At 37.7% G+C, this 12,185-nt stretch overlaps 1 protein-coding gene across 4 annotated transcripts in view; it reads left to right on the top strand.

The window, feature by feature from the left end:
* The window catches only part of ATIC (5-aminoimidazole-4-carboxamide ribonucleotide formyltransferase/IMP cyclohydrolase), a 29,297-nt gene that overhangs the window by 10,211 nt on the left and 6,901 nt on the right, over positions 1-12,185 (top strand). For 2 of the 4 annotated variants that reach the window (XM_065930639.1, XM_065930636.1), the window contains 7 exons: positions 40-125; positions 1,137-1,226; positions 2,517-2,645; positions 7,004-7,096; positions 8,314-8,496; positions 9,467-9,622; positions 9,946-10,788. In XM_065930639.1, coding sequence (XP_065786711.1) covers positions 40-125; positions 1,137-1,226; positions 2,517-2,645; positions 7,004-7,096; positions 8,314-8,496; positions 9,467-9,622; positions 9,946-10,065 — 857 coding nt within the window. In that variant the 3' untranslated portion in view covers positions 10,066-10,788. Of the gene's footprint in view, positions 1-39; positions 126-1,136; positions 1,227-2,516; positions 2,646-7,003; positions 7,097-8,313; positions 8,497-9,466; positions 9,623-9,945; positions 10,789-12,185 lie in introns of those variants that run through there. The other 2 variants (XM_065930638.1, XM_065930637.1) reach the window with 2 other exon arrangements.

Here is a 12,185-nt window from a genome sequence, read left to right as displayed (position 1 = left end):
AATCTGTGATAAATACTACGTTTTAATTTTTATTTACAGGGGCTGATAGGATGTCTTCCTTTGGTGACTTTGTTGCATTATCTGATGTTTGCGATGTCCCTACTGCCAAAATTATCTCCAGAGAGGTTAGTGGAATTCTGTATCTTGATCCATATATAACTGAGTAGAGCCAAATTTCACATAGTGTTTATTGAAACCATAATGTATACCATTTGTATTTGGCTATTGTAATATAAGGTTTTACATATTTAAGTCTTTTAAATTTTCTAGTCATTATTTTAATGCCAAATTATTATTTCTGAAGCTGACTGTAAACCTCCATTAGGTCTGTAATGAAAGAGAGAGACTGTATAGTGGGGGAAGTTATAACCTACTCTGAAAAAGTAACCCCCATCAATGGAGTGCCAAACACGCATTCCAGAAAGGTGGGGGGGCGGGGCTGGTTGTTGGGGGTTGGGGAGACAGAAGAAGAATGAATTTAGCTCAGGTAGCTTGGAAGGAAATAAGTTAGCAATTAAGGCTAACAGGGTCTGTGGCTTGACCATATTTAGTTTCATCTCAGGGCTTCTTATCATCACCCCTACCATCCCCAGCTGCAGTGGAGCTGGCATGCCGCTTTATAGGTTATATATAGCATGAGGCTTGGGGTGTGAGCTGTGACTTTTGTACCTTTTGTGTCTTTAGCTATACTGTGTTAATCTCTGATTTCCTCTGAATCCCTTCTCTTGCTGTTGAGGAGCCTGCCTTACCTCAGATCATTTAGCCAGGTTCTAGCAGAGCCAGAACTGGAAGAACATGCTCTGTCTAATTAGTGCAAAACAACCCCTGAACAGAATGGTTAAAAAAGTCATGTGTCTTCCTAAGATACATGTATCACAGCAGATCATTCATGTATTCTTCCTTAAAATTGAAACAGACAACCAAAATGACACTAATGAGATAAGATTAGCTGTAAAAAGTTGTCTTCTAGCACAGACTCATCTTTTCCAAGTGTAGTGTTTGTATTATCTATTGGAGGTAGAAACCAGAAACTGCTGCTGCATTATTTATGACAGCAAAGTATGTCTAGATTGTTTAAGAGGTATTCTCTGATTTTTTTAAATAGAAATTAATATCTAATGTTGATACGTGTATAGGTATCTGATGGTATTATTGCCCCGGGATATGAAAATGAAGCTTTGAGAATACTTTCCAAAAAGAAAAATGGGAATTACTGTGTTCTTCAGGTTAGTACAATTCATATTTGCAGTAGTAATTTGTTCTTTTATTTTTCCCCATATTTAATCTTTCCTTTATACTGATAACCCTTCTAATTAATCCTTCTTTACTATGATTTCTTTATCCTTAATCCTGCAGATTTTTTCTTCCTGTTAATTTTTTGAGTTTCAGATCAAGATAGCTTTCTCACCCTTTCTCTTAACTTTTTAAAAAGTAATTTATCTAAAATAGTTTCCTATTCAAAAGGTATTCAAGGTTATTTGAAATCTTTCCTTCTGCCACTCTGTTACCTTTTTTAAAAGTAATATCTTCAATTTCTTGCTCATCTTTCCTGAAATACATAGTCTGTGCATATTCAGAAAATACTCGATTGATATTCATATTCAGCACAAGACAGTGTCATGTTTCAGGGTGTCAGAATACCAGGGCTTCCTCAGTATTTTGTTTGGGAGTCTGGCTAAGTTTGCACCTAGACACATAATTACAACCATGAAAAAATTGTTTCCTCTGCCTGACCAGTGGCAAGTTTTTTTATGTCAGTTATAGGTGGGCACATCTCAGTTTTAGAAATTTTATAATAGAAAAGAAAAGGACCATTTTAGAATCCATGAAAATGCAAATTAAGTAGAATTAATAGGAAGGCATGCTTCTAAGTTACAGGTTATCAGTGCTTTCTGTACTGTGTAAGTATAGAAAAATGTCTGGGGAGAGAGTAGTATTATGACACAGGTTATTCCCATGTCCCATCATTTCAGATCAAAATCTGGAAGAGGTCAAGAGAGCCGTGAATGACATACTCCTTTTCAAATGACAAAGACACATACTACAAATGCTATTCTCCATTGAACTTTTTAATCTTGGCTGAGTATTTGTAATACATTGTTAGAAAGAAAAGAAAATTAGTGGTTAATTTTTGTGCCACCGCCTGTTTTGTAGCCAATTTGTTTTATCTACTGTTTTCTGTTTGTTTTTTTTTTTTAAAAAAACCATGTGGGTAGTGCTTTCAGTTACTGAAACCTGAAATTCTCTGTTGGAATCATTGATTATATTATGTTGGTGTAAGTTACAAAATCCTGTGAGGTTATAAAGCCTATAAAGTTTTGGAATAAAATATTGGTGCCTTGCCATTCTATTACATCCATTCTGAAATGATCTTGTACCTGCTTAAGTCAAGGGAAAAAAAAAATGCATATAACTTTGCTTGTAATAATATACCTTGAACATAAATTAAGTGAGTGAAAGATTTTGAGAGATGTAGATTTTTTTACTCTTAACTTTTTAAATTTGTGTTTATTTAGATGGACCAGTCTTACAGTCCAGATGAAAATGAAGTTCGAACTCTTTTTGGTCTTCGCTTAAGCCAGAAGAGAAATAATAGTGTCGTCAACAGGTCACTGTTTAGCAACATTGTTACCAAGAATAAAGATGTAAGTCTGAAAAATAACTGAATACCAGTAATTCAGTAGACCTGTTTTTTAATATTTATATGCTTATGTATTTATGAAGGCCCATATTTTAAAACTGATCGATACGCAAAGAGCTAGCCCTTCTTTGATTTGTCAGGTAAGTTTGAGAACTTAAAAAGTGAGCAAAAGACCAACCATGTTAGAAACTTTTTGCATCTGTGTATATGTCGTTGGTTATCTTCAGTTCTACGTAAATGGGATCGTGTCTTTTATCACTGGACTTTTTTCCGTGCATTAAGCTACAATTATGTTTCTGTATCAGTAAGCGGAGGTCCACATCTTCATCAGAAAGCCCACATGGCCGTCTCTACTGTGACGGATATCTAGGTTCTTTCCACGTTCAGTGCTGTAGTCCATGTTTACATGTAGTAATGAGTTTGCTTTTGTCCTGTTGTCATATTTTAGAAGGACATGTTCCTAGGATAATACTGGATTGGGTGTTTGTTTTTTAATTACATGTTTGGTATTATTTAATATGCACGGCTCCCTCTGAGTGGAGCATAACCACTGTCATCTGTATTGTAAAGATCACAAAATTGTGAGATAGAGGATAATTAAGAGATTTGGTTACACAGTAAGGAAATGGTTGACCTGGTACTTGTTTTTCTGAGATCTCCTGATTGGGCCTTCGGTTTTAAAGGATATTTTCTCCAGAACTGATGTTGGCTGTACTTTTTTTTTCTCATTACTTTGGATGTGTAACTAACTTCATCATTATCTGGTCTTGTTTGCTGGTATGCCTGGCATTTTTGATTGAATACTCGACATGAAATACAGATGAACTAAAAATTCACATTTTTAAGGCAAGACAGGAAAAATTTAAGCATAAAACTTGCTCTCTGCCCTTGGCCTCCTGTCTCCCCTTGAGTGTGCACTGTGCATCTGTGCTATGTACCAACCAGGCCTCCCCAGTGATAGAATTACCTGCTCAATCATAAAGACCACTTTTTCTTCTGGTCCCAACCATGTAATTCCTTAGAAGATAAGTTCTGTGAGGGGTCACAATGACCCACCACCCTGCCTTGTATGGGCAGACATCTTGGGTGAACTTTATGTATATTGCCAATACATCACGTCCCTTAAAGATAGAGATTCGTACAGAGCAGACTGATCAGACAGTGTGGGAAGATTTTGGGCTGCACATAATGGAAATTCATAGATTAAAACTTATGATCTTGCTAACATTACTCTTACTATTTATTTCTGCCTGTTTTACAATATCATTCTGTCTTGCAAATGTGTGACTGAACATTCGATAAAAATAGTGATGACTTTGCAGTGAGTTGAAATGATTAACCAAATATATCTTCCTATAAAGTCAGTGATTGTGACAGTGTAACTGTAGATACGGGAAGAAGCAAAAAGAGGGAACCATTTCTTGTACCATAACAGGTAAGACATGTGGCCCAGAGGCTTTTGGTCACTGTTAACAGGGACCAGTCCAGTCACAACACACCAGGTGGCCTATCAACAAAATTCTTGCCTGAACAGAGTGAGCATTCCTAGCACCATGGGACAAATTAGTCAAGAAATGCCTCCCAAACCCTGGTTGAAAGTAAGACAGAGAGGGAGCGGATCATAAAATTAACAAGGTTACCTACCCTCTACTTCTGTAAGAATCAAGTCTTTAGCCACTGTATTCACTGAAAGGAATTCAGGATGAGGTACTTTGTGCTCTAGAGAAACTTGACGGAACTGGCCCTCAGATAATTTAGATATTTTGAGGAGATTTTATGAAACCCAGTTTCTTGCATCTTCCCATATTTAGAAGAGTACTGAAACCATTAACTAAGGTGGGTCTTCAAGGATATCAGTGACCTTCTACTGAGATGTGTGCTTGGTTGCATATACCCCTTCACCTACATCAAATACATGCTTGCCACACTCTTACCTGTTTGGAACTGTTCTCCAGGCACTCTGAGAGGCTTTCTCCTGGGTTTATAATCCTTGGGTTGACTCAGAATTTTCCATTTCTTTCGTAGATTGACTGTTGATCAGTTTTTTTGTCCATAATATAAAGAAACCATAAAGATACTTTGAGCATCTGGTTAGTGTTATTTTCCTTCCTAGAGCTGAGCATAGGGCTTAGCTCATTTACCTCTTAGTTACTGCCTTGCAACTAGGAAAATGCCTGGAGGGAAAAGCAGAGTCACACTGTTGCTTCCTTTATCACTGGGGTCTTTGCCTTTTGCTCTCAGTACTTTATATTTTATGAGCTCTGTGTTCAGTATTTCTGTTTGCCCTTAGAAAAGGATTAATCTCTTCACAAGTCATTTTGTAACAGAAGTGGACAGTGAGTTGGCTATTGTTCTCAGGTCTTTGTTCTGAGGCTTTAAGCAGAATGTTGAAAATAGGCTTTAAAATCTTTACCGGGGTAGTTCTATTAATAAGCATATAGTGATTAAGGCATGATCTTTGTTGATTTACTGGGTATTTCATTGGTATTGTTGAAAGTTAATGGTGCCCTAAAATAAAAGAACATATAGGAATCATAAGTGAAGATATCTTGCAGGTTTTTGGAATCTACTCCTTTGGTAAAGACCCTGAGGTCCTGGGGTAGCAGTGTTACTTGAAGCAGCTCACAGTAAAATGGGGCTCTGGATTTTTTTTTTTTTTCCACTTTTTTTTTTAACCTGGTTGGTTAACGTATTTTTAAAAATACTGAAAGGGCATTGAGCCGAATTCCATGGTACCCATGCTGACAACCGTGCGTATTTATTGAGAATCTTAATTTTTGTAAGTTTTCCTTGTAGGTTTATAGGTATTGGACTGATTAATAATTTAGTGGAAATTGAGAGGTTTTATGCTTCTGGCTGTGCTGTCTTGGATATTTTTACAAGTCTGTGATTTTAATCATTTATCTAAGTTCTTTCTACTTGTTCACATGTATTTTTAATAGAAATTTGGAACCTAAGGATGAGAATGGTGGATTTATCTTCCTTTATTTTCTTCTCCCTTCTTCGTGTGTTCATTTTTATGTGTATGTCCCTTTTCTTGAAATGTCTCTTCATGTCTTTTGTCCATTTTCTAATTAGATTTGTGACTGAGTTTTAAGAGGTTTTTACATATTTTGAATACTAGTTCTTTGCTGGATATGTAATTTGCAAATATTTTCTTGCAGTCTGTAGCTTGTCTTTTATCCTTAATACAGTACCTTTCAAACAGCAGAAGTATTAATTTTGATGAAGTTTGATTTAGCAGTTTTTCAGTTAGCTAATTTACCAATTAGCTGTGCTTACATATTCTGTCCACTTAGCATACCAGCATAAACCATTATCCTTCTTTTCAATTTTATTTGCTCTTTATAGTAAAAGTAGTGACATTTTTATTTATCATAGTTGTTTCATTCTATTTGAACCAGTATTTAGTTCATAATACATTTTTTAATACATTCTACTTAGAATATTCTAGGCAAACCAAAAATGATTCTAATATGATTTTGCTTGAAGAGCCTTGGATATGTGTGCATCACAATTGATTGTAGTGTCTGTACAAATTATTCTCAGTGTTTTTTCTGAACATAAAATTTAATAGCATCTCCAGTTATTTGTTGATACTGTGATAGAGAAAATACTGTTTGTCAGTGTTGGAGTGGATATAGTTTTCACGTCTAGTGCAGTATGTAAACAGGCTTAAGCCAAAATTGCTGTAAAAATGGTGTCAGTTTGAATGTGTGATGCATTAGGCATCGCACAGAGTTTCATGACAAATACATTAAATATGATCCTTTCAGTAAAACATGATAGTGTCTCCTATGAACAGTTATAAAGACTATAAAGAACTAGAAAGACTATAAAGACAGCTGAGCACTAAAAAATTGATACTTTTGAACTGTGGTGTTGGAGAAGACTCTTGAGAGTCCCTTGGACTGCAAGGAGATCCAACCACTCCATCCTAAAGGAGATCAGTTCTGGGTGATCACTGGAAGGACTGATGCCGAAGCTGAAACTCTAATACTTCAGCCACGATGCAAAGAACTGACTCATGTGGAAAACACCCAGATGCTGGGAAAGATTGAAGGCGGGAGGAGAAGGGGACGATAGAGGATGAGATGGTTGGATGGCATCACCGACTCAATGGACATGAGTTTGAGTAATCTCCAGAAGTTGGTGATGAACAGGGAGGCCTGGCATGCTACAGGCCATGGGGTTGCAAAGAGTTGGACATGACTGAGAAACTGAACTGAATGAACAGTTAATTTCATTCCCTCATCTGAAGGATAGAACTGCATTATAGGCCTGTTATAATAAATGACACATAGGATGCTAAAAGTTAAAGTTTAACAGAAACACCAGTTCACTATTCTGTGTTTTTTCTAGTTGCCGGAATCGGCGCTCAGGGACCTCACTGTGGCCACCATTGCTGTCAAGTACACTCAGTCTAACTCTGTGTGCTATGCCAAGAACGGGCAGGTAACTAGGCTGTCAGACTCGCCTTGGGGGGAAACTGCGGTTTTACAAAATGATACTCAAAAATCCGTCTGCCTTGAGAACTGGACTGGCTTGAAAAGGAAGACTTTGCCAAGTTTTTCTCTTTGGGTTTGTTAGTATTTACTCGGTGATGACTACAAAGTATTGTTGGAATTAAGTATTAGAATTGGTCCACTTGCTCCTTACCTGGAATGAGCTGGCACATTTGGATTCGAGAACTGTTAATAACTCCTACGGAACTAGTTTATTTACTCCCCTCCTCCCTGTCAGTAGTATTTCCAGCGAAGAGGAAGTAGAAAGTACTAGCCCGTTATTTTGCGGCTTGAAGGCTATTTTTATTTATATTTCTATAAGTCATTTTACTAAGAATCTGCAAGCTGGGGGTTAGCATCATCTTTTAAAATCAACTTTATTGATATAAATTGTATAAATTTATAAAATTTATATACAGTAAAATGCACCCTTTTTTTTTTTTTTTTAACACTCCACACAGATTATATGGTTGTCTGACCACTACCACAGTCAAGATGTTGAACGTCTCTTATAATCTGATGTTAAGCTAGAGGACTTCTTTCTTAGTGTACCAGCCCAGAGGGTGTAGAACCAAGGTGGTTCATCACCAGGACTCTGCTGGCTCTGGGGTGAAGCTGGATTTGCCATAATAACTTCAGCACTATTTCTTCTCATAGCGTCTTGAGCTCCTCTCTAGACATTTCTTAAATTATTTGGCCCATAAGTGGGAGGGGAGGGTGGATATTAATTGGAATTAATTAATATTAATAACCTGGAAAACCCTTTCAAATTCAGCATTTTAGTGATTGCCTACTGTTGCAAAAGAGCTAGACATGACTTAGTGACTAAAAACTGTTGAAAGATTGCTAACCTGTAATAACAAAAATCTGGAAGATTGTGGCTACTGGTCTAATAAGTTCAGTAAGACCATACTTTACTGCTGATGTCCAGAAGTTCTAGAAACTTCTGTAATATTAATAGTCATGCCTCAAATGTCACTGAAGAGTAAAACATGAATAGTATTTATAAAATATGTTACCCTTACCTTTTAAAACTATTTGTACTTTGTTTGGCCTGATTTTTTTCTCCCCCCACAAAATTGATAGATTTGAGGGGACTATGCACAAAAAATCCATTGAGAAACATGTTGTTGGAGAAGTATTCATTTTAATGCCCATGTTCTTCAGGTTATTGGCATCGGAGCAGGACAGCAGTCTCGTATACACTGCACACGGCTTGCAGGTGACAAGGCAAACTATTGGTGGCTTAGACATCACCCGCAAGTGCTTTCCATGAAGTTTAAAACTGGTGTGAAAAGAGCAGAAATCTCCAATGCCATTGATCAGTATGTTACTGGAACTATCGGCGAGGTAAAAGGGTTGTTACTGAGTGGGATTTACCCTTTGCTGTGTAACTGTCATCATCACTACAAAGAGAAAAGGTATCAGGTTGGCCAAAACGTTTGTTTAGGTTTCTCTGTAAGATGTTATGGAGAAATTTGAATGAACTTTTTGGCCATCGTATTTTTCTTGAGGCTTTAGATTGTCTAAAATTAGTAATCTCAACAACCTCTGTCTCGTTTACCTTTCTGTGGCATTCTTTATCCCTTTCTGACACCACAGGTGATCTGTCATCTTAGATTCCAGCCATTGGTTTAGTTTTGCATACTTGTACCCCCTGCTGGTTTTAAGTTTTGATGGCAGGGACTGTTCTTCACCCATCTTGGAAGCCTGTCACAGCGCCAGGCATGTTGCTTGCTGTGTGATAGATGTGTATTCAACATTGCGTACAGGTTACTTGATAGCAGGTAGTGAATGCCCCCAGATTCTCCAGAAACTCCATTAACAACTCAGTGTATTTGTGTTATGTTTCATGTTCTTTCATGTTTTCTCCCTTAAAGAAGGTATGAAGGAGCATTAAAATTGTAGGTATTAGGTAGCCTGCTAAAAAAGTAGGACTTAGCCCAGTTTCTGGAAATACAAGTGCTTAATGGGTAATGGTTACAAAATAAAAATTAAGTCCTGGTCTTCTGAGGGGGCGAGTCAACTCCACTAGGTTGTCCAGCCAGGGATAGGAATCCACAATGCAATCAACAAGTGTTGGAGAACATGCCTTGTAACCAGGAAGTGCTCCAAACAGTCTTTTTTAAAAATGATTTTAATACTTGATTTTTCTGCTTGATTATTACACAGCTAATTGTGATGTAAGTCCTGGAAGAGGACTTACATATATGAATAAGAATAAAAGTAGATTGTAGAGTACTTTCCAGCATTCTGATTTGTATCAGATAGTACTGAAAATGGTATAATACTTGTCTTTCCCCTCTGCCCCTACTTACAGGGTGAAGATTTGATCAAGTGGAAGGCACTGTTTGAGGAGGTCCCTGAGTTGTTAACTGAGACAGAAAAAAAGGAATGGGTTGACAAACTTAATGAAGTTTCCATCAGCTCTGATGCTTTCTTTCCTTTCCGGGACAATGTAGACAGAGCTAAAAGGGTAGGTATAAAGTTGGTGTGTGTTTGCATAGACTTAGTTATTATGTACCAACTATTTTAGAAGTAGTGCTTCTGATTTTTTCAGTTCTATGAGTTATGTGTAAGTTGTGATGATATGATGTATAATAGCTAGAGAATTATTTGTTCCATTTGGTGTATGGATAGACCAAATTCCGTTATTTTGCCTCTTTGAAAATGAATCGGTCTTTAATGTGAATTGTTGTTAGCTTACTCTCTTTACTAGGGCTGGCAGTGGTAGTGGTTGATTCTGGCATGTTTTGGCATGAGGTTGTATTTTGAGAAGTCTCTGTCTTCCCCTCCCAGAGTGGTGTGGCCTACATCGCTGCCCCTTCCGGTTCTGCCGCTGACAAAGTTGTGATCGAGGCTTGCGATGAGCTGGGAATAGTCCTTGCTCACACGAATCTCCGGCTCTTCCATCACTGACTTCATCAATGCATTATTTTATACCCTGCCTATGTGTAGGTAAAAAATCATGTATGGAATTTTGAAAATAACCTTTTTTAAAAGTAAAGCATTAAATTTTCATAATCTTCAGTCTATACTGTCTTAGTTATAGGCACTGTCTTGATTATTGTAAATTAATAGTAAATAGTGAAATTGGGTAGTGTGAGTCCTTCACAGTAGTCTTTTGGAAGGATTTCTTGTCTATGTCCAGGTCCTTGGCATTTCCATATAAATTTTCGAATCAGCTAGTCTGTTTTTACAGTAAAAACCTCTTGAGATTTTAATTGGCATTGCATTGAATCTGTAGATCAGTTTTTGGAGATTTGACGTACCGTCGTCTTTCCCTTTGAAGGTTGATCCCCTCTGGTTCCCACCAGCTTTTGGTTGCTTTACAGGACCTTCAAATAGACCTTTTAAATATTTTTGTCCAGGGTTCATAATTATCGGCAGGTGGATTAGTCCAAAAATTTACACCAATAAATATAATAATTTCTAATAATTGGTTTAGCTTAAATAGCGTCTATGTTTCTAAGTCATTTCTAGCAAAGTATTTTCCTCCCCTAGGAATTTGGCCGTTTTATGTTAAGTTTTCAAAGTTGTTAATTAGCATATAGTTGTAAGTAGTTTTCTAAATTTTTAAAAGATCTTTATTATGGATGTTTTGGGATGAACACAAAATAGTAAAATTCTGTGTATCTGTAATATCTCATGACTGCTTGAGTTTTATCTACTTTTTCCCCACTTGCAATGCCTAAACACTATTTTGAAGCAAAGTCTATATATTTCATTTGTAAATATTGCAATTAGTTAATATAAAAATAAAGTAGAAAATAATTTTTAAAAGGAATATTCTCACACTTTAGAAAATACATGACTACTTCTATCGACTGAGAGCAGCAAGAGGTATGACACCCCGGGGCAATGAACATAACTGATGCTAAGGTCGTGGTTCCTAATGCCACTGTCTCAAAGGAGCCAGGACTCCTGGAAGAAATAGCTTACTGCAGTCTGAGCAGAAAACCCATAACAAAACATCTGGATCAGTAAACAGTGTATTTAAGTTGGGGGAGCGTCTAGGGCCCAGGAAGAAAAGCATCAGCCCTCACTCATGTATGAACCATCCACTGAGGGCAGCGTGTACCATCCTGATACCTCGAGGGGCACCTTCTTACTAACGCCCAGCCTTTGTCCCCTCCTCAGAGCACGAGTTCCTGCAGGTCTTCAAGTGCTTCCATTCTCGGACACTCCTAAAGCTCATTTTTGCTACACACCGTGCTAGGCACATATTTACTTTAAAAAATAAATGTAATAAACCATGCCTGTGTGGAAAGTGTATTAAACATCTGTAGCTTGAAGAAACTTTTTTTTTTCCAGCCATGCTGTGTGGCTCGCAAGATCTTAGTGCCCTGACCAGGAGTTGAATATGGGCTCCAGCAGTGAAAGCAAAATGTTCTCTTAACTGCTGGATCACCAGGGAATTCCCAAGAGTCATTTTTTAATACATATATCACCATCAATGAGGTGAAAAAGAATTTTGCCAGCAGTTCCCCTGCCATTCCCCCTCCTCACCATACCTGTTCTTGACTATGGCCCTTGCTTTCCTTCTAGGATACCACCTTTGGGCCATTTATGATAATCACTACCTTGATTGATACTCACCAGTTTGGTGATCTTGGGGACATGTCTTGTGTTTATTGCTCAGTTGTGTCCAGCTCTTTTTGATCCCAAGGACTGTAACCCAGCAGACTCTCTGTCCCTGGGGTTTTCCAGGCAAGAATACTGGAGTAGGTTGCCATTTCCTCCTCCGGGAGATCTTCCCAACCCAGGGGTCAACCCCATGTCTCCTACATTAGCAGGCAGATTCTTTAACAAGTCACCAGCCTCTTGGAGTTTTGTTTTCTCATCTACAAAATGGAGATGGATTTGTTCTCAGAGAGGCTGAGTAGCTCCTGATTATTAGCACACAATCCAGGGTTAGTTTACTAGGTTCAGGTTCTAACTTTGTTACTAACAGCCTGTGTGGCGTTAGGTGATTCACTTAGACTTTCTTCTTATAAAGTGATGTTGCGGTACACAACTCTTAGGGTTGCCCTGAGGAG

This window comes from Muntiacus reevesi, chromosome 3 (genome assembly GCF_963930625.1).
Source record: "Muntiacus reevesi chromosome 3, mMunRee1.1, whole genome shotgun sequence".
In the NCBI taxonomy this organism is placed as follows: Eukaryota; Metazoa; Chordata; class Mammalia; order Artiodactyla; family Cervidae; genus Muntiacus; species Muntiacus reevesi.
This window is presented reverse-complemented; position numbering and strand designations above follow the sequence as displayed.